Source organism: Nuphar pumila, chromosome 5 (genome assembly GCF_984573655.1).
Source record: "Nuphar pumila chromosome 5, dmNupPumi1.hap1.1, whole genome shotgun sequence".
Lineage (NCBI taxonomy): Eukaryota > Viridiplantae > Streptophyta > Magnoliopsida > Nymphaeales > Nymphaeaceae > Nuphar > Nuphar pumila.
Window position 1 is genome coordinate 7,093,978 of NC_143253.1, and position 23,122 is coordinate 7,117,099.

A 23,122-nucleotide genomic window follows, 5' to 3' on the forward strand; every position below is an offset into this window, starting at 1 on the left:
CCTATCATTCACATGGCCCCAAAGAATGTGTTGTGTAGAGATGCACACGAGCCTAGTTTGAGCCGAGCTTTGGCTTGAATAACTCTGCTCGAGCTTGAACAACTTTTGTCCAAAAGCATTCAAGCATTTTTTATTTAAATAAATTTAACCTGGGTTTTGGACTACCAACCTGCTTCATAAAAGGCTAAGACCTTACCCATCTTAGCAAGGTCATTTGATTTGTTAAATTTGCAAACACAAATTGCACATATACCTATGCATTATATAACTATGCAAACCGAGCTTAAACGAGCTAATCGAATTCAAATGAGCTTGACTTTGTGCTCAGTTTATTTACTTGAACGAGTTTGAGCCGAGCTCAAGTCGAGCTTAAGCTTGCTTGGCTTATTGTGCATCCCTATTTGTGTGTCACGGAAGACACAAATATGTATATTGATGATGCATAAAATACATATCATTCTTATCATAAATTCATATATTTATATATGCTTTTATAGGATAAATAACTATGTTTATATTGTTTTAGGTATAAAGAACCCATGGTTCAAATTTCACTCAAAACTGGTTTAAAATGAGAAAAATAGAGCTAGTTCACGGTAAGTGCATTGATTTTTGAGGTGGTTTGGATCCAGATCTGACCCAAATTATTCATCTTGGACCTTGAATCAGACCCAAAGTCAATCTAATCCTAGATCTGAAGATCCAATGTGAGAAATTTCAAAAAAACTCCTTCAAAAGTGATGCCTAGAGGTAAGTTGCTAATTTTTATAGTTTAAGTAGTTTTTCTAAATAGTTTCTAACCTAGGTGTGTTTTAGAAATTTTTAACAAATTGTTTAATATAAAAACTAATTGTTCTCATTGTGGAAGGGGTCCAATAGCTAGAAACATGTCTCTCCCTCTTTCTTCCTTCTTCTTCTCCAACGTCCTCTCCTTCTTCCACTTTGTTTTCTTCTTTTTCTCTTTTTTTCTTCCTTTTCTTCTTCCCTTTTTCTCTATTGTTTTTCTTCATATTTTTTCTTATGGTTTGTTGCATTTTTCTTTTATTTTCTTGTAGGTACAAGTGACTGGAACTTCTCCTTCGGATTTGGTGCGAGAGCATCATCTACCTAGATAGCCGGTAGCCAAGAATCTCCTTCCTTTAGAATCATCGGCCCTCTAGTTTTCTCCATTGATCTCCCTCCTCGATGAATTGGGTCCAGCACCGATTCCAGCAAAGAGAACACATGTAGCAACAGGCATAGGAGACGTGTGGCATGGTTTTCGAAGCTTTGGATCGCTCTCTTTTTTTCCCAAACTCGTTGGGTAGCCCTTGATGTGTGTCTTCTCACCCATCGCTTGTAGTTAAGATCGAGTCTAATTAGGGTTTTGCATTCATATCTATGTTGATGCATCATAACTTAGGCATTTAGGATTAGATCTTCCTTTCCCACATTTTTATCTGGTTTAGATGTTTTTAGTGAAAGGAGATTAGTCTCATTTTTAAGTAATAGGGTGATTAGAGTGTTTTAGCACAATAAGATTTCTGCACTACTTTCAAAAATTGATTTGGCTTTCTTTCTTGGGTGGTTATTTTTTGTTTTATTTTTTTTATAGCAGTTTAATGTGTCTAGTTTGTAAAAAAATAAGGTTTGGGTCGTCTCTTTGGCCGGATTGTCGGTATTCAATTCAAGAACCACATCTGTTCAGAACCTATCAGGCGATAGGCCTGAAATAGAACAATAATTTTTTTTTATCCTCCACACCAATACCAAAGCTATTTCGATCTGAAATTTGGTGGATAGTCTGGTGTGTGTATCTAGAATCTACATCCCAAATTTGGGGTTAATTGGATCAATAGTTTGAGAGATATCAGCATTTTATCAGGGTTCTATCCCAATTCTACAGAATCAGTTTCTACAGAATGTAGGTCCGGCCCGACCCTGATCCTGGATTTTTCCAAGATAGACCACTTCAAATTTTTTGATGTTTTTTGTTCTTTTGTTTTATTAGGATCTAAGAAAGTTGTGTTTGTATTTTTTTCTGATTTATTAAGCCAATTTTAGGGTATGTTTTCTTTTCTTTTCTTTTCTTTTTTTTTTGCCCTTCATAAAACCAATTTTCACAAGTTCAAAGTTTTGTTTTGCAAAATCGGGTTTAAGTCTTTTCCTAGTTTAAATAGTTTCTTTTCTTAGTTTTAATTTCATTAAGGCAATTAAGAGTTATTTTTGCATTAGGTTGGTCTAATTAGATTGATTGGTTGTTAATTTTCTAAGGTCTTGTATATAATTTAGGAAGTGCTAGTTTATTTGGTTATTGTTGATATTGTAGTTAGTATAGATAATTTAGTTTTACTTATTTTCAATTGTATAATTGCTTTTCTTTAACTATTTTGTCTTTTAGAATAGATTATTAGTAGTTAAGCTTCTGTTCTTGTCAATAATTTAGCTAACCTAGTTGTGTTTAGTTAGTTTTAATTATAATTAAGTTGTAGTTATTAGTATTAGTTGCAGAAAATCGACATAATTTTTTCAGAGGTCATCAGTTTATGTGGTTTTTTGTGAAGTTTTGACCCGGAGTAAGTTTCATTAGCTTCGTTAGGGTGTTGACTTAAATTCTGAAAAGTTTCATCTCATTTGGATTAGATTTAATTGTCTCCATTCTATTTTCGAAAACCGATTTTCTGTTAAACTGTAGTCTTTATTTCATAACGGTAGGGGTATTTTCATCATTTACGTTATTGTTTAGCATAGTTTTCGGTATAGTTTAGTCCAGGGACCAGGTGAGCATGTTAGTATATGGTCTTGGCTAGGTCTCAGCCAAATTTGGTGTGATTCCAATCTAGTTTGACCTCACCCATTTGTTGTACAAACCGAACGGTTCCCGTCTTAGCCGTAGAGAGTTTGTTAATACATAGTTTAGGGTAGTTTAGTAATTTCCTTTAATTCTCATTTATACTTTGATATTGTTGCATATTTTTAGGTTTATTTAGGTATTTTTTAGTAGAGTCTAGGCTCTAGTTTTTGTCAGAAAACCAGAGTGGTTAAGTTGAGTAAGTTAGCTCAGTTAATTATAGTGTAGTTTCTTGAATTGCTTTACTTGTTTAGTTTTTTTTAGTAGTGTTAAATTAGATAGATTTATTGTTGATTAGTTGATTAGTTATTGATTTTCGTTCTGTTTCCTTCGATTTTAGTTAGAATTCATTTGTGTGAGTTTTTAATTGTTAGTCTCGTGTCCCTTTTTGTTATTTTGATAATAGTCTTGTTAGTATAGGTATAGTTGTGTATTTTGTTTTGCAGATATTTTCTCTTAGAGGTTGCTTCTTTGAAAAGGGGGATATTTATCATTACCTCTTTACTTAAGCTAGAAGACAGAAAGTCCTGAGTTTAGTTTAGGGTTTACTTTCATTTTAATCGTGTTTACTTTTGACGCATTGTAATTGAAGAGATAGTGTAATTTTCCTTTTTTCTTTAAGGTATTAATAAAATGAGTTTTTAAGTGAAATTGTGTGACTTAATCATGTTCTCTGAGGACACGAGTGCAAGAACTAGTTTGAAAATTAGTATTTGGTGTGCGGTTCTTGGTAAAAAATTATTATTTTTAAAATCGTATCATATACCAAACCCAAATATGATTACTTATTAAATTTGAGTTGATTTACTATTTTCTTTCGACTAATCGAACATGAATTTAGTCAGATGCTGGATCCAAATCTGATCCATTAGCTCATTCAAGCTGGACTTATTTTAGCACAGTATGAACTCAAGCTCACCTTGTCACCAGCTCTACTCTTTTGATCCAATGTCATAAATATCGTTATCGAAAAGATCTTATAGATAAATTATATATATTGGAAAATGATTGTATTGTCCTTGTAAAATGTTGTGTTCTTCGAAATGCCTCACAATTTACTGAAATCCTTCCTACATCCAAAATGTCTTATTCTCACTTTTTTAGGATATTTATGCCCTTCTGCAAATATAGTACGACATTCGCAAATCATTTTTGTGAATGTCTCTAAATGTGTGGACCTCATTTAACTAAATATTTGTAATGTACCTTCATGAATATAGTATGATGTTCGCAAATCATTTTTGTGAATGTCCCCAAAAATGTGTGGACCTTTTTTAACTAAATACACCTTTTTTAACTAAATACTCTCGATGTACCTCTGCAAATATAGTATGACATTCACAATTCATTTTTTGTGAATGTTCCCAAAATATGTGAACCTTCTTTAATTAAATACTTTTGACGTATCTTCGTAAATATAGTGTGATGTTCACAAATCATTTTTGTTAATGTCCCTAAATATGCAAACCTCCTTTTCTTAAATTTGCATAAGGTTTGGGACCTCCAAACCTTCGTGAAAATATTGTGTGAACCTCCTTTAAGTAAATACTTTTGACGTACGTTCACAAATGTGCCATGATGTTTACAAATATATGTTGTCGATGTTCTTACCATTACATGTTGTCTGATTCAAGCTCAGCATGTTCACATCACACATTTGTGAACCTTGCAACCTTAGCCTATGTTGGGATATAGATTTTGCAGACAATAAACAATGTGCACCAACAATTAATGGTGTACATGATCAGAAGATGTTTGTAGAGGATATGAAGTTACGTCAACAAATCAATGCTACTGATGTTCATTGCAATAATGTGGATAACATTCACTCTTCAATGACGGATAACATAATTAGGTATAATTTTATGAACTTTGTAATTTGTGCTTGAGATATAGGTATGATGACAATGGTGTTATTTTTATTATTAAACATAAAATTTGAAAATTTAGGAATGATGCATGCATAGAAGTAAATGAATAGATAAATATGATGACTTTTGATTTAGTTTGTATATTCAAACAACTAATTAGTGGTAGCAGCGATCATATAAACAATGAAGAATCAGATGATAATGATGATGACTATATGATGTTAGTTGAAGATTACTCTAAAATGATAAGAGAGGACCAAGACACTAATAGCATGAAACAATTAATACTAAATGCAAATGATGCATAAATGATAATTGAAAATTTGAACCATTTGTATGTTGTATAAGCTATATGAGTATTAATTGAGAAATAAAATTGTTTTTTATTTTCAAACTAATAAGATGTAGTTGAATAAGTTCTCGTTCAATGGATTCTCATACAATGAAGAGAAATTGAAAGTCACTAAAGCGGAGGCATCTCAAATGGCTGACGAGTTGCATAACAAAAAACTTAATGACTAAATTTTTTGTGTGGCTAACAACAAGCTTAAATGATGGAGACCTTATTGTCTGTCAAATGTTTAATGATCTAAAGCATTGTCATGAGTTTTTTAAAAATTATGGGATCATGAATAACTACAAAAAAAAAATTGAGGAGCTATAGTAATAGAGTGATTGTCGTATGCATAGGCGGAGCTAGGTGGGGGGCAGAACTGGGCTATAGCCTAGTCCTGCCTCCCGGCCCAGTTAAAAAAATATTTAAAAGCCCAGTCCTAGCCCAGCCCTGATTTCATATGAAATAGATTTTTATCCATTTTTGTAGCCCAGCTCTGATTGCAACAAATAGTTTGATTTGTCCATATGAAATAGATTTTTATTAATAATTGTAGCCATTTTTTATTTTATCTCAAAAAAAAATTTGGGGGGGGGGGGGGGCGCTGCCCCCGAACCCCATACTATCACACCAAATTTTTTTTTGCTACACCCCTGTTTGCCCATCCCCCCCCCCCCCCATCACATGAATCCTAGCTACGCCCCTGGTCGTATGCATGAGAAAGAACCTGCATGCTATGGTTGGTGGCCTCTGAAATATCCATTGCACAAAGGTGCATAGAGCAACATTCTTTCGAGTGAATTAGTACGAAAAAGAGCATATATGTGATGATTTATTTGGCAACCTTTGAGTACAAAAAGTATCTTGAGTGGATTGCAAGTGTTATTCATGCATACCTGCATGATAACCCAAAAATAACTCCTAAGAATATTATCAATGACATCAGTCATAAAGAAGGTATGAAGATAGTTATAAAGAAGCATGATGTGGACAAGAACAACAAAATAAGAGTTATATGATATATTTGAAGTCATTTAAGATGCTTCTTGCTTATTTTGATCATTTGATTATGACAAACTATGAAATGCTAGGAGCCATTGAGACTGATATGAGCGATCAATTTAAGTATTTGTTCTTATTCTTCTGATAATGCATTAATGAATTTTTAAAAGAATGGCATTCAGTTCTTATGGTAGATGAAACAATCCTAAAAAGAAAATACATTGGTATATTATTGTCGACTCATAATATTGATCATTGTGGTGAGATGTTTTTGGTAGTATTTTCAATTGTAGAACATTGATAAAAATAGCTATTGCTTTAATTTTTAATTCAGGGGTTCCATTTGATTTATGAAAGGAAGCGCTTTTAACGGCATGTTACATATTAAATAAAATTCCATATTCAAGAATAAAAATCTCACTCTATGAATTATGAAAAAAATAAAAAAACCTAACTTTGGTTATTTTATAGTATGTAGTTGTCTTGAAGAAGGTAGGATAATTGATAATTTAATACCTAAGTCGGGTCCTAAGTCTATTACAAGTGTATTCTTGGGATATTCTCTTAATATAAATCATATAAGCTTCTTAATTTAGAGGCACAATTTTTGAAACCATCCATGTAATTTTTTTTAAAATATCATTCTTTTGAAACTGAAATGAATATTTTACCAAGTGTTAGTAATAACAATGCTTCTACTTACATATGTAACCAATAGAGAACATGTGGAACCAAGGAGAAGTAAGAGACCTTGAGTTGAGAAAAATTTTGGATTTGATTTTTCACATGCTTGGTTGAAGATGATTCTATAACCTATCAAGAAGTTATGTCATCACATGATGCATTATTTCAGAATGAGGCTATTAATGATGAAATATAATTTATTATGCATAATAATACATGAAAAATAGTAGATTTTCCTTCTAGGACTAAACATATAGGTTGTAAATGCTTTTCTAATATGAAAATGAGATCATATAAAACTATAGAAAAGTTTAAAACAAGATTGGTTACAAAAGAGTATAAATAAAAGAAAGTCATAGAATTTTTTATACATGTGCATTGGTTACCCGTATTACAATAATTAGATTGTTAATTTTTCTTGCTTTGGTATGTCATTTATAAAATTCATCAAATGAATGTATTATGATTTTTCCAAATGGTGAATTAGACAAAAACAATTACATAGAGCTACCTGAATGATTTATACTTAAAGAATAAGAATATAAATTGTGTAAACTAACTAAATTCTTGTATGAACTTAAGCAATCTCCTAAGCAATGACATGAAAAATTTGACAAAGTTTTACTTGTTAATGGTTTTGTAATTTGTGTTGTCAATAAATGTGTTTATATTAAGATACATAATGGTTATGATACAATTATTTGTCTTAATGTGGATGATATAATGATATTTGGTTCTAGCAGGGAACATATTAAAAATACAAAGAAGTTTTTGTCTTCTAATTTTGACATGAAAGATATATATGACATATGATTTTAGGAATTAGACTGATTAAAACTAGTAATAGGTTTATATTATCTCAAATCTCATTATACAGAAAAGATTATTAAAAAATAAAATTATTATGAGTACAAAATTGTATTTACACCCTATGATACTAATATCAAATTAAAGCCTAATAAAGTTAGATGGGTTTCTCAATTGGAATATGGTAGTATTGTTGGAAAGTTGAAGTCTGTTATGAATTGTACTAAACATGACATTGCATATATTATGTGTAAGTTATGTAGATTTACTTATGACCTAAGAGATGTGCATTGGAATGCAATATTTAGAGTTCTTAAATATCTAAGAAGAACATTAGATTATAGAATTCACTATAATGAATATTCAGTAATGTTGAAAGGATTTATTGATTTCAACTAGGTTATAATTCTTAATGAATCTAAAAATGAGTAGATTTGCTTTCACTAACGATGGAGGTGTTGTTTCATAGGGGTATAAAAATCAAACATGTATTTAATGGTCCAAGGTGTTTTAGTGATATCCATGTTGTGTCATGCATCTCTATCGAAGGTATTTTAGGAAGAAACTCACTTCACAACAACCTATATTTTGAATATTTTTATGTAAAGCTATCATATCTACACCCTATAAATTATGGATTGAAAGAAAATCATATCTAAGTTATTTTCATAGATGGGAGTTATATAACTCACATAAAAATTACAGATTAGTCAATAGACCAAATAGACCGTAGATTTATAAGATGTACTTTTATTGGATATCCAAAACGATTCAAAAGTTATGGACTTCATTATCTTGATAATGGTTTAATTGAAAGTAGAGATGTTGAATTCTTAGAAAAACAAAATATGGATCTGGTCATTTTTTAAATCAATGAAAATGATCTATTTAATCTCATTTATGACTTTGATAAACAATTAGATAATAATGAACCAATTGTTAGTAGTCATTATTCTTCACATCAGACACGTGTTGGCCACAAAAGGTCAAGAGTTCCTTCTTCGTACATGGATGACTATTATGTTTACTTAACAAAAGAAATATGTTACTAGTTCTTAATGATATAAAATATAACATGTCTTATAGTGAGGCAATTGACTCACATGAATCAACAAACTAATTGAGAAAAACCAAGTCTGAAAATTAACATATCTGCTTGGGAGAAGAAAAATCATTGGATACAAATGAATATTAAGAAAGAAATACAAGTCCAATGGTAGTATAGAAAATTTAAAGTCAGATTAGTAGCTAAAGGATTTTTTCAAAGAAAATGATTATACTATGTTGATATATATTCACTAGTTGTAAAATTTATCTCAATAAGAACAATCTTGGTCATTAGAGCATATTATGATTTAGATCTACATAAGATAGATGTTGAAATCACATTCTTAAATGGTAATTTAAAAAAAACTATTTTTATGGAACAACTTAAAGGCTATATTGTTAAAGGGCAATAGGATAAAGTATATAGGTTGAAAAAAATCCTTATATAGACTTAACCAATCATCATGTCAATGATATTTAAAGTTTCATAAGACAATTACTACAACCGGATATGTGACAAATAGATTTGACCTTATGTTTGGAAAAATGGTAGAAAGTTTTTCATTCTTCCTTATATGTGGATGATATCATTTTGAGTGAAAACAACAATGAGATGATTGTCAAAACCAAGTCATAGTTAAATCCTATGTTCTTTGAATAAAAATTATATGAAATAGAAAATATAAACTTTTAAGCTTAAGTCGAGAAAGCTATACTGATTATATACTCAAAAAAATTAGAATGAGTGACTAAGTTAGGACTCCAACAGTTAAGGGAGCCAAATTAAGTAAAAATGATTGTCCAATTAAAGGACATGATAGATTAAATGTTCCTTATGCTTAAGCTGTTGGGAACTTAATGTATGCAATGTTACGTACGAGACCCAATATTACTTTTGTTGTTGGTCTCATTAGTTGCTACCAGACTAATCCTAGTTGATCTCATTGGCAAGCAGTTAAGAAAATATTCATGTACATGAAAGGGACAAAAAATTTATAATTATGTTGTTAGAAAAATAACTTAGAACTCACAGGATATTCTGATAATGATTTTGTTGGCAGCAGAGATAGTAAGTCCACTTCTGAATACATTTTTTTTAAGGTGTAATTTCTTGGTTATGCAATAAATAAAGTTTTGTAGCTCAACATACACAAGAAACTGAGTACATTGCCTACAATGTTGTTGCCACCTTTACTATTTGGATAAGTTGTTTAATTAAAGATTTGAAACTAGATATAATCAATGAATCAGTACTAAAAACAAGCATATAATGGTGAAATATCATTATATTGATGATATAATTGAGAAGAATGACATTACAGTTAATTGCTTACCTACTACTAATATGATTGCAGGTTCTTTAACAAAAGGCATATCTAAAAATTATTTTCAAAATATGTATATAGTATATGGGTTTAAGATATGTCTAATTGAGATATTTATCTGGATGGGTAAATCTTGAATATAGTAAAAAAAATACATCATTGCTAAAAAAAATTATGCAAGTGCGAGACCCCAATAGTAAGATGAAAATCACTGCATCATGATTAGGCTCTCATGGCCAAGTGAGAGATGTTGGCTTGAAATGACAGCTAAGGTGGCCATGTCTCCTCAATTGCTTGATGTCATGCATTAACACATGGATTGCCCATATTATGAGCATATCCAAAACTTTCTCAAGAAATTGATTTTAAAACAGTTTTTTAAAATAAATCAGGTTTTAGTTTTAAATTTTTAGGATACCCAAAACGTTTGAATAAACGAGGCATTCAAATCTCGGATATGAAACGACAACACCAAGGAAGGCTATAAGATCCCAGCCTGTGCAGAGAAAAACACAGACACAAAATAGAACCCCCTTGAAGCAAGTTGTTTCCTGCATCCGCTTCTTTCTTTCCTTGTTCTCTCCCCTTACACTGCTCAAATCTTCACAGGCAAAAGAACTTACAACCTCAACATTATTGGGTCCAGAATGCTTTTTTAAGGAAATAATGCAATGGTCTTTTTTTTTCTTATTACACGGAGAAACCTGAGCCCTGATAGCAGGTTGTAGATCTTTGGTCGACCTTCTAAAGGGTAAAACTCGGTGACTAGGACCCTTTCCCTTAGGGCCTATTTTGCGCTTTGCCCGTCTAACGGCAAAGACCCGCTCCAACTATACTAACCCCCTCTGGGGGCACGCAATGGCCTTTAATTGTATCTACTTTTAGTGGGCAAATGATGCATCAAAATCTCATGCCCCTCTTGCGGCATAACGATCCACCGAATCATTTATATCAATTTTTCCTTCCCAAGTCTCTTTGCTTCATTCCCTGCAGCTCCAACCTCCATTGAGTCATCTGGTTTAATCCTTCACAGGACATGTCAAACCATTATAGGTGTGGGGCTGTACACATGCTGAGCTTGTGTTCTGGCTGTTAAGGTGCACATCTGAAATGTCATGGATCTCAGATTATTGTATTGAATTTGACATGGGGACCCATGCTAGATTCATGTTTTTTTGCAAATGGAGGATCTGAGATTTAAATGCAGCATGAGATTCATGAGTATCTAGCCCTGCCCCCCCTCTCGTATTGTTATACTCACAAATGCTGGACTTTCGGTCTATTTCAAAGAGTCTGAAGACCTCTCAGAACCTAAGATCTGAGATCACCTCAGTCCTTAGAACTAAGGTATCAAAGGCATTCTTAGTTTGGCAAGCCTAAATAAGGTAACTAATAAAATTGTTAGAGCTGCACTAAGGTAATAGACTGGTTGGAGCTGCAGTACTTAAGGATCGATCCGGTTGGGGCGATCTTTTAGCTCAATTGCTTGTCTATCAAACCAAAAAGTAAAAGGAGAGAGAGAGAGAGAGAGAATGTTGGATGCATAAACCCATTTAAGCTATTGCTAGATCAGAATCCAACATTTAAGCTAATAAAACTTTTACATGTGAAAATAATTTTCCTTCGTGTTCTTCTCAGAAAAAGAAAAAAGAAATGCACTATTTACGTGTTGCATCAGTCAAATTTTGAGGTGAACCTGAACTCGGATGTAAATCTAAGAAGAAACAGAACTCGACTTATCAACTAATTAATGGAAAGCCACCAAAGGTTTCCATTATTAGGTTAAGCTGCTTTTGGAAGTCATATATTTCAAAGGCATGCTCTCAAATCAGCCACGACCTTTGCTTAGTCCAAAAGGAGAAAAGAAAAGAGAATGAGTGCCGTTGATTTTTGTATTTTTTATTTTTGAAAGAGGGAAAAAAAGTTTATTAATAATATCAGATATTATTAGAATACATGTTTAGGACGATTAGGCGTCGGCAAGCAAAAGAGCGAGCAGATGAGGACAACTCAACTCAGGAACAGCACCCAAAGACATTTTGTGAAGCCATTTAATCACACATCGCACACCCAACGAGTTTGCATATCCTACCTGCTGAGAGCTTCTATATTTAGACACTGTAACTGAAAAGGAGTGGCATATCAAGTTCAGATCCGGACCCAGTGAAGTGCTAATCTTGATCAGGTCATGGACCCACCTCGATCCTGACTGTTTACGTGTTTGGTCCAACAAGGATAATGACTAAATTACAGTCACAGTTTTCATCCTTGGAATTCTTTCTTCTTTGAAAATAAAATCTTGAAAGTTAAAAAAAAAATTGTTTTTTTTTTCGGAAAAATATCAAGAAAGCCTAATAAATCAAAAAGGCAAAAATAAGCAATAAATTAAATTCAAGTGCCTTTTGGTTTATAGTGTATTTTCTAGGGATGTCAATAGATTGAATTGTATCTGCTATCCGACCCAATTCGATTCCGTTGAGTTGCAATTGTTAAGTCAAAACCGTATGGTCTTGATTTTTTGCTATGGAACCGAACCTGCTGAGAGCTCATGTAGATTAAATGACGGTCGTGCACTGGCTTCAGTTGGAAAGTTGAAGCCAGTTACAGTGTCTAAATATAGAAGCTCTCATCGCACATCCAACGAGTTTGCAGATCCTTTGCATCATCTAGCTGCTATGAAGAAGTCAAGAGCACAGTGCTGACCACGTAAAACTGGCGAGTACCTGACATTTTCGCAATCTTTATTGTTTTCTATATGGCGTATGCACTTACTCATGTATCCTTCATGTGTCGCCTTTGCTTGGACTGAGTACCGATGACTATCGCACTCCATCAGTTGTCGCTGCTACTGTAGTGAGACCTTTTCATAATTCCACTAAGCGAAAGGAGGTTTTCTGCTCATCGTGGAGACTCCAGCTTAGTGAGCGAGGATTGATCATCTTTCATATTTCAGTGCGCAGTCTAAGTGGATAAGTCCACAGGCCAGGATCAAGCATCAATTTTGTCTGCATAGCTTGATCGCAGTCTGCTCGTGCGCAAGCTACTCAGCGTCGTGTCTTGCTATCGTGCACTCCTTGCGCAGCACACTGCCGCGCATCCGCCGTGCCATGCGCCAGTGCACATCCGTCATGCTCACGCGCATTGCCATGACTGCAGTGGCGGAGCCAGAGGTGGGCATGGGTGGGCGGCCGCCCAGCCTAAAATTTGAAACCGAGTCGACTCATGACTCAGAAAACCGAATCGAATCGGGACTCGTGAAACCGAGTCGACCGGGACCCGGGCTCTCGATGAGTCTAGAGCCTGCCAAAAGGGGCGAGGGCTAAACCCTCGCCAGTTTTCCTTTATCGTTTGTGCTATGCCCTTTCGTTCCGGCGTTCCCCTTCTGTCACAGGCAAGGTGGCAACCCCATTCGCCGGCAACCCCTGTGCTCTGCAGTGCCGCCGGCCTCCCTTCGGTGAACCCGCAGTGGCGGTGCCCCAGTGGCGAAGCCAGAAGTTTTTCGTTGGGTGGGCAGACTTCGGGTCTCGGGGACAATGCTATGGTCTTGAAGGATGATCCTGTAAAGAGTATGCACAAGTAGCAATGACAGTGGAATTAAATGTATGAAATTCTCAAACTATTTAACATGACTAGGGACTGGTTTAAGTACTGATTTATGGAACAAAACAATTCAGCAAACTGTCTCCTAAAAGATGCCTACACGCTATTTAAAATGTGCGAACACGGTAGGAACTCGACCCTTAGAAAAAGACAATGGGTGGCCAAAAAATCTGAACCAAACTGGTTCAGCAGAGTCAGTGAGCCATTTCACCAAACAGTTGGTGTGTGTCCCACACCCATACTACTAACAGCGCTTTTGGCTTAAAATCCAAGACGAAAAAAATCGTGAAACACAAACCCTGTCCTAAACCAAATTACTAACAATTCAAGCAAGCAAAAATAGAAATCAGATTTAACTCAAAAACTACATATAACAGTTGGAGTTGGTTAACACGGATAAATAGGAATAGCTAACTGTCCGACAAACGGTATTCAAATTGAATTGAATAGCGTCAAGTAGATAGGAAGATTAACAGCTAAATGCAAACAAAATAACCCACTGAAAATACGCATTCAGCTGGGATGTTGGGACGTTTCACCCAATGGCGGAGCCAAGGGTGGGCATGGTTGGGCGTCGTGTTGGCAGTCGTCGCCGGCAGGTCTTTCGATCGGCGACATGGGTCGTCTGATGCTTTGCGGTTTCTGAGAAACCGAAGGTTTCGGTTTCTCAGAAACCGCAAACAGGGTTATCGTGCTTGCCGGTCAACAAGAAAAGCAAGAGAGAGGGGGTAGGGACTAGGGAGGTTACCTGAGACAGTGCGACAGCCGGCTGCTAGCGATGATCGCCGGAGATTGGCGAAGGTCTGACTGACTGCGACACTGATGCCTCACGTCGCCGAAGATTGCAACAGAGAGGGAGAAGCTCGGAGGGGGGCACCGCCACCGCGGGTTCACCAAAGGGAGGCCGGCGGCACTGCAGAGCACAGGGGTTGCCAACAAATGGGGTTGCCGCCTTGCCTGTGACAGAAGGGGAATGCCGGAACGAAGGGGCATAGCACAAACGATAAAGGAAAACTGGCGAGGGTTTTACCCCTTGCCCCTTTTGGCAGGCTCTAGACTCATCGAGAGCCTGAGTCCCGGTCGACTCGGTTTCACGAGTCCCAATTCGATTCGATTTTCCGAGTCATGAGTCGACTCAGTTTCAAATTTTAGGGTGGGCCTCCCACCCATGCCCACCCCTGGCTCCGCCACTGCGGTGCCCCCCTCCGAGCTTCTCCCTCTCTGCTGCAATCTTCGGCGACGTGAGGCACCGATGTCGCAGTCAGTCGGACCTTCGCCAATCTCCGGCGACCATCGCAAGCAGCCGGCCGTCGCACTGTCTCAGGTAACCTCCCTAGTCTCTACCCCCTCTCTCTTGCTTTTCTTGTCGATCGGCAAACACGCTAACCCTGTTTGTGGTTTTTGAGAAACCAAAGCCTTCGGTTTCTCAGAAACCGCAAAGCATCAGACGACCCATGTCGCCCATGTCGCCGACCGAAAGACCTGCCGACGACGACTGCCAACACGACGCCCAGCCATGCCCACCCCTGGTTCCGCCACTGGGTGAAACGTCCCAACATTCCAGCTGAATGCGTATTTACAGTGGGTTATTTTGTTTGCATTTAGCTGTTAATCTTCCTATCTACTTGACGCTATTCAATTCAATTTGAATACCGTTTGTCGAGCAGTTAGCTATTCCTATTTATCCGTGTTAACCAACTCCAACTGTTATATGTAGTTTTTGAGTTAAATCTGATTTCTATTTTTGCTTGCTTGAATTGTTAGTAATTTGGTTTAGGACAGGGTTTGTGTTTCACGATTTTTTTCATCTTGGATTTTAAGCCAAAAGCGTTGTTAGCAGTATGGGTGTGGGACACACACATACTGTTTGGTGAAATGGCTCACAGACTCTGCTGAACCAGTTTGGTTCAGATTTTTTGGCCACCCATTGTCTTTTTCTAAGGGTCGAGTTCCTACAGTGTTCGCACATTTTAAACAACGTTTAGGCATCTTTTAGGAGACAGTTTGCTGAATTGTTTTGTTTCATAAATCAGTACTTAAACCAGTCCCTAGTCATGTTAAATAGTTTGAGAATTTCATACATTTAATTCCACTGTCATTGTTACTTGTGCATACTCTTTACAGGATCGTCCTTCAAGACCATAGCATTGTCCCCGAGACCCAAAGTCTGCCCACCCAATGAAAAACTTCTGGCTTCGCCACTGCATGACTATCGTCTTTTGTACAACGCGCATAGCACCGCAACATCTTCAGTGCACAGACCTTCGCACAGAGAGTGATCTCTGCAGTCGTGCACCTGATCGAAGCAGCACTGCTTCCTGCAGTGCACTGTACTGCGCCAGAACACTTGCGCACTCCTGTGCACCTCAAAAACTGTGCCTCTTGCGCAACGTCGACTTGCAGTGAGTATTCATACTCGACAGAGCGCAATGCACTCATGTGCGCCACACTGCATAGTCGCGCATCCTCTGCGCCAGACAACCACAACAGCACGGTTCACAACAGCACGGTTCCATTGTTGTGCATGGGATCGAGAAACCTCTCCAACAACATTGTGATTGTAATTCTTGTAACTGTCGTGCGGCAAACTTGAGTATCTGGCTGGCTGTGTAGCCGAGGCAGGCCGTGTGCCTTTCTTTTGAACTTAGTTGTAAAAAGCTCATTTATCTTTTGCTTGAAGCTTCTAAGCTAGCCTAAGGTTAGACGAAACCCCTTTTGAGCATTGTAATAGTATAGTAAAAAATAACGAAAGACCACAAGCACAAACTACACAAGTGGCACCTCAAACAATAACTAGAAAACCAGAGGAGCTAACACAATTAGCTCAAGAAGACCAAACTTCCGTGCATTTGAACTTAGAAAACCTATATCAAGGTCAATTGCCTTCAATTATGGATCCGAAATCTAGGGTCCCACCACGTCCTTCACAGTGCAAATGATCCACCATCACTTGGCCAACAACGCATCTTTTTTAGGCTTAGAGAACTAACACCAAGGCTAGTAGTGTTTTGTAGGGTAGAGAGTGAACACCAAGGCCACCCCGGGTCTATGAAATGGTCGACCAGGCCACTAGTGGCATGGCCCTCGTATGGTATAAGATGAGTTATTTAATGAATTTATACTGATGATATTGTTTTGATTGATGAGTCTAGAGTTGGGGTTAATGCTAAGTTAGAATTATGGAGACAGACATTGGAAGCAAGAGGTTTTAAGTTGAGTAAGAGTAAGACAGAATACATGGAATGTCGATTTAGTAAGCAACGAAGTAGTGATGGGAGTTTAGTGAAGCTTGGTGAGCACGAAATACTGGTGGATGATTCTTTCAAATATTTGGGATCTATCATTCAAAAGTATGGAGAAATTGATGGAGATGTAAATCATAGGATAAAAGTTGGGTGGACGAAATGGAAGAGTGCAACTGGAGTGTTGTGCGATCGTAGAATGCCATTGCGGTTGAAGGGAAAGTTTTATAGGACGACTATTAGGCCGACTTTACTATATAATACGGAATGTTGGGCTGCCAAGAGACATCATATTCAAAAAATGAGTGTAGCTGAGATGCGTATGCTGAGATGGATGTGTGGAAATACAGTAAAAGATAAGATTCGGAACGAGGAGATACGTAAGAAGGTAGGCATTGCACCCATTGAAAATAAGATGAGAGATAATCGTTTACGATGGTTTGGACATATTCGACGAATGCCTAATGATGCTCCAGTTAGAAGGACGGAGAAATGGAAAAATATATTAGTTAAAAGAGGTCGGGGTAGGCCTAGGAAGACATGGATGGAGGTGATAAGAAAGGATATGAATGCTTTGAACCTCACCGAGGACATGGCATTGGATAGAAATGAATGGAGGAGAAGGATTCATGTGGAAGACCCATAATGATTTTCTTTGTTGGTTCATATCGCCGACCCCAATTGTTTTGGGATGAAGGCGTAGTTGTTGTTGTTGTTGTATACCTCAACACAAGCAAATATTGAAGAGCTTACAGATAAAGCAGGCAACCAAATGTAATAAACACCTATGTAGGGTGGTTCTTTGTAAATATATTATTGGCTAGGCAGCCCTAGTAAAGTATTTCTTTCATCAAATCAGCAAATGACCAAGGGGGCGTTTGTTACCCTCCCACTGAAGGGGAGTCTGTCATTTGAAGAATCACTTTGGAGGATAGCTTATCCATGCGGGGAGGTATGAACCTATTTCAACAGAAAAGCTGTGTTTATGGTATTTGTTATGTGAGTCCAATCACATACTTTCTCATGGACATGTTTGTTTCATCCTTTCTAGAAAGGAGGCCTATTTCTTATGAAAGAGAACAAACACTCCCTAAGTCCAACTAAAACGGAAATCAGTCAGTCGATATCCAAACAAAACTGATCCAAATTATTTTGGTCGGTGTCGTTCAAAATTCCAAAACTGCTCAGACTGCCAAGTTTTCTCCCTTCTTGCTTGATATTTTTTTTCTATAGGCAAGATGGGGTTTGGCAGATCCCTACCGGTTTATTTCAATCTTAAACAGAAAGAAGTTACTCTGAAAGTCATGACCCAATGGGTGCCAATCTGGCCTCATTGCTTGAATTTTACTGACGTGTATCCAAGGGTACAGAGTTCTTGAGCGTCAAACAAGTCCATGAAGATTTTCAGTATACTGATGTATCCACGGGTACAGAGTTCTTGAGCTTCAAACAAGACCCTGAAGCAAGTCTCGGGATCCTTGCCTTAAGGCTCTTCCTCTTGAATCTGCCTTCCAGATCCCTTACCTCTCCGTTTAGCTCTTGGATCACAGATAGCTGTTTCTTGCTTGCTTCCATCAACTTGTCCACCATCTCTTTCAGCAGCTCGTTCTCATCCTCCCTTCTTCCTTTGCCATGTTTCACCATCTCTTCCACACCGGCCGTGGCTTCCTTCATACTTGCCACTGTGTTCTCTTCGCTTGCAATGTAATGAGCATCAGATAAACCAAGGACCCCCTCTTCAACCACTGGATTGGTGTGAGAACCCTCGTTATCAACAGTTTTTCCCTCCCCTCTTGTGGCTACCAGATGACCTTCAGAGCCAAAGCTTTTGATCTCTTCTCTTAGAAGCATCTCAACTGCAACTGAAGGTTCCGAATCCAGAGTTGAACCAGAATTATCTTCCACAACTACACCAGGAGCATCAACTGTGCCCTCTTCATTGGTAACTCACTGTTCCCTCGCCACAGAAACATCATCTCCATTTTGATGTTCTTCTAAACCATCCGCAACTGTCATGATGCTCACATCCACCCTCACCGGTATCCTTACAGAACTCATCCACATTCCATTTCTCCGAAACACCATCAATCTCATTGGCTTAGCTTGCACACACAACTGGGGCTTTGCTGACAGAAACCATATCACCTCCATCACGCACCTCAATAAGCACCATACATCGATCATTTACAGCTGGTGACTCGCCTCCACCAACTACCATTTTGACTTCTTTCTCAACGGGTCCATCAACAGATTCCAACACAGTATCTGCCATGCTCTCAAGTCCAACTTCAGGTTTCTCAATCTCATTACTCAATGCAAATCCACTAGAAGTTTCTCCAACATCGGTTCCAACCTGAATGAACATATTTTCTTCAATGATCCTTTCTGTTCCATCCTGAATGGACTCCTCGGCAGTATCACCATTAGATGGTGCAGACACTTCTGCATCAGCCCCTGATGTGACAAAAGCTTGTTGCAGATGAATTTCAGTGTTCACAAGCCCATGGTGCTCCTCACCATCCACAGTCACATAAGCAAGTTTCACTGATTCATAATGTGTGAATAAAGGTTGAAGATGTTCTCTCGTCAGATCACTAGACACATCACCCTCTAATGAAGCCACTTCAGCAGCAACCACAGACGCATCACTGCCTGAGGAAGGTAATCCTACAACCTCGCCTACGCTAAATTCAGAAGTCAGACCTTGGTCATCCTGACTGTGAGAATCAGGCATACGTGTCTCAGGAGCTGAAAGGTTAGCATCTTCAGTAATTTCTCTTCCCTTCCTGTTGCATTTCCGTAGAGTAGCCTCCATTTGCAGATGTATTTCCGCTCCTCGGCTTCTTTTCTACCGACTTCATGTCTGCAATTATCATTGTTAAGTTGATTAACTGCCTCTTGCTCCTTGGATACATCCGCCGGAGTTTGACAACCAGGACCTTCTACCGTACAGTTCTGCTCAGTCACTACCCTCTTTTGGATTCTCAACCGGATCCAGTAGTCACCGTGTCAAGCTTCTCCTGCAGGGAGACCAATTCCCATGCAACAGACTTTCTGATCTCACGAACAGTTGGATGAGGTCCCGGAGACAGAAGAACCAAAGATTCAGCTCACAAAAGAAACACATCACCAGTAACTATGAAAGCAAAGTAAAAGGAACAATTTCAATAAATAGCAATTCAATATAATCACACAAGAAGACATTAAAATTTTACCCATATGGTGTCCAGTTGCAGAAGCAAACTCATAATGGTCTCTCCAATCACTGATTTTTCACTGCCATTAGCTTGAAGCTTCCAGGAGGCTTCCAGATTATGAATCTTCTCTCTGATTTCATTAGCCTGCTGTTGGATTTTCTTAATATGCCTGAGTTTCTTAAGAGGCTCCCATTTCCGCACCACAAATCCACGATAAATGGAAGAGCTAAAACAGAACGATTTCCAGAGAATGGGTATTCAACTTGCTAGCATGTGCAATCTTTGCGAGACAACACAGGAAAATATGGAACACATGTTTGTCCAATGCAAATGGTTGCAGGATCTGCATATATTGTTCTGAAAACAACCCCCACCAAGTCACTGGAAGGGAGGATGTGATCTATTTCTTGCTTACAGAGGGTGCAACTTTTGCCCTCAGTCACATCTCCTACCATGGGAGTCTTAACCATACATCACATAAGGCACTTCACAAACTAGAAAATACAGAAAAAGGAAAACGTTTGTCACAGGAAAAGAGCCATGAAATGGATAAAGAGCAAAAGTAGTATTAGGAGTGGCCATTTTATTACCACAACATTAACAAACAACGGACACATCATACACCAATGACCACTATGGCTTTCTATGCTACACTTTTCTTTTTTCGAAGAGACATGGTTCTCTATGCTACAATTTTCAGTATACTGATGTATCCACGGGTACAGAGTTCTTGAGCTTCAAACAAGACCCTGAAGATTTTCAGTATACTGATGTGTATCAACGGGTACAGAGTTCTTGAGCTTCAAACAAGACCCTGAAGATTTTCAGTATACTGATGTATCCACGGGTACAGAGTTATTGAGCATCAAACAAGACCCTGAAGCAAGTCTCGGGATCCTTGCCTTAAGGCTCTTCCTCTTCAATCTGACTTCGAGATCCCTTACCTGTTTCTTGCTTGCTTCCATCAACTTGTCCACCATCTCTTTCAGCAGCTCGTTCTCATCCTCCCTTCTTCCTTTGCCTTGTTTCACGATCTCTTCCACACCGGCCGTGGCTTCCTTCGTACTTGCCACTGTGTTCTCTTCGCTTGCAATGTAATGAGCATCAGATAAACCAAGGACCTCCTCTTCAACCACTGGATTGGTGTGAGAACCCCGGTTATCACCGGTTTTTCCCTTTTCCCTTTTGTGGCTACCAGATGACCTTCAGAGCCAGTGCTTTTGATCTCTTCTCTCAGAAGCATCTCAACTGCAACTGAAGGTTCCGAATCCAGAGTTGAACCAGAATTATCTTCCACAACTACACCAAGAGCATCAATTGTGCCCTCTTCATTGGTAACTGACTGTTCCCTCGCCACAGAAACATCATCTCCATTTTGATGTTCTTCTAAACCATCTGCAACCGCTTCGTCATGATGCTCACATCCACCCTCACCGGCATCCTTACAGAACTCATCCACATTCCATTTCTCCGAAACACCGTCAATCTCATTGGCTTAGCTTGCACACACAACTGGGGCTTTGCTGACAGAAACCATATCACCTCCATCACGCACCTCAATAAGCACCATACATCCATCATTTTCAGCTGGTGACTCGCCTCCACCAACTACCATTTTGACTTCTTTCTCAACGGGTCCATCAACAGATTCCAACACAGTATCTGCCATGCTCTCAAGTCCAACTTCAGGTTTCTCAATCTCATTACTCAATGCAAATCCACTAGAAGTTTCTCCAACATCGGTTCCAACCTGAATGAACATTTCTTCTTCAATGATCCTTTCTGTTCCATCCTGAATGGACTCCTCGGCAGTATCACCATTAGATGGTGCAGACACTTCTGCATCAGCCCCTGATGTGACAAAAGCTTGTTGCAGATGACTTTCAGTGTTCACAAGCCCATGGTGCTCCTCACCATCCAGTCACATAAGCAAGTTTCACTGATTCATAATGTGTGAATAAAGGTTGAAGATGTTCTCTCGTCAGATCACTAGACACATCACCCTCTAATGATGCCACTTCAGCAGCAACCACAGACGCATCACTGCCTGAGGAAGGTAATCCTACAACCTCGCCTACGCTAAATTCAGAAGCCAGACCTTGGTCATCCTGACTGTGAGAATCAGGCATATGTGTCTCAGGAGCTGAAAGGTTAGTATCTTCAGTAATTTCTCTCCATTCCTGTTGCATTTCCGTAGAGTAGCCTCCATTTGCAGATGCATTTCCGCTCCTCGGCTTCAGTCTGCAATTATCATTGTTAGGTTGATTAACTGCCTCTCGCTCCTTGGATACATCCATCGGAATTTGATAACCAGGACCTTCTACCGTGCAGTTCTGCTCAGTCACTACCTCTTTTGAATTATCAACCGGATCAGTAGTCACCGTGTCCAGCTTCTCCTGCAGGGAGACCAATTCCCTTGCAACCGACTTTCTGATCTCACGAACAGTTGGATGAGGTCCTGGAGACAGAAGAACAGCTCACAAAAGAAACACATTGAAATGAAATGGGGATCTTCGAAACATGAGCTTAGATTAACAAGGGCAAGTGTCAAGAATGACACTAAAGCATAACCCTTAAAAAGGGTATAACTGGAAACAAAATAAAAATAAAAATGTATTCTTTATTGATATGAAAAACCAATTGCTTAAGAAGCATTGGAATTAAATACAAGAGGGGCTGCACCCCTTTATATACACAGCTGAAACAAGACTCAATAAAGCTGTTGGACACAGTCCAACAGCTCTATTTCTAGTCAAGTCTGGACAGGACTTGACTAGCAACAGTCATTCTAGTTCAAACTGAACTAGATGACATAAAGACAAAAAATAAAAATAAAGGAAAAAAATTACAAAAAAGAAAGAAATGAAAAATGTATTTATATATATATATATATATAATAATAATATAATATTATTATATATACATATGTGTACAGTTTTACATTTTAACACTCCCCTCAAACTTACGGTACAATGAGCGAAAGTTTGTCTAAGAGAAAGTGAAATCGGGGAGCAGCGAGAGGCTTTGTAAAGAAGTCTGCTAACTGATATTCTGAAGTGACATATGGCAGATCAATTATCCCGTGTAGATATTCCTCTCTAACGTAGTGACAATCCATTTCGATGTGTTTGGTGCGTTCGTGGAATGTTCTGTTACTGGCAATGTAGATCGCACTTTTGTTGT

The 23,122-nt window shown here is 38.0% G+C and overlaps 1 protein-coding gene across 1 annotated transcript; it reads right to left on the minus strand.

Moving 5' to 3' along the window:
• Nucleotides 1-18,840: 18,840 nt before the first annotated feature.
• Nucleotides 18,841-20,737, minus strand: LOC149836632 (uncharacterized). The gene is made up of 2 exons (XM_090006962.1): nucleotides 19,958-20,737; nucleotides 18,841-19,796 (listed from the first exon to the last, which is right to left on the minus strand). The coding sequence occupies exon 2, from the start codon at nucleotides 19,555-19,557 to the stop codon at nucleotides 18,841-18,843; it is 717 nt and encodes a 238-aa protein (XP_089863088.1). The 5' UTR covers nucleotides 19,558-19,796; nucleotides 19,958-20,737.
• Nucleotides 20,738-23,122: the final 2,385 nt, after the last annotated feature.

What these genes read in the sequence shown, in the direction of transcription:
- LOC149836632 (XM_090006962.1), bottom strand. Translation starts at nt 19,557, where the DNA reads ATGGAGGCTACTCTACGGAAATGCAACAGGAAGGGAAGAGAAATTACT.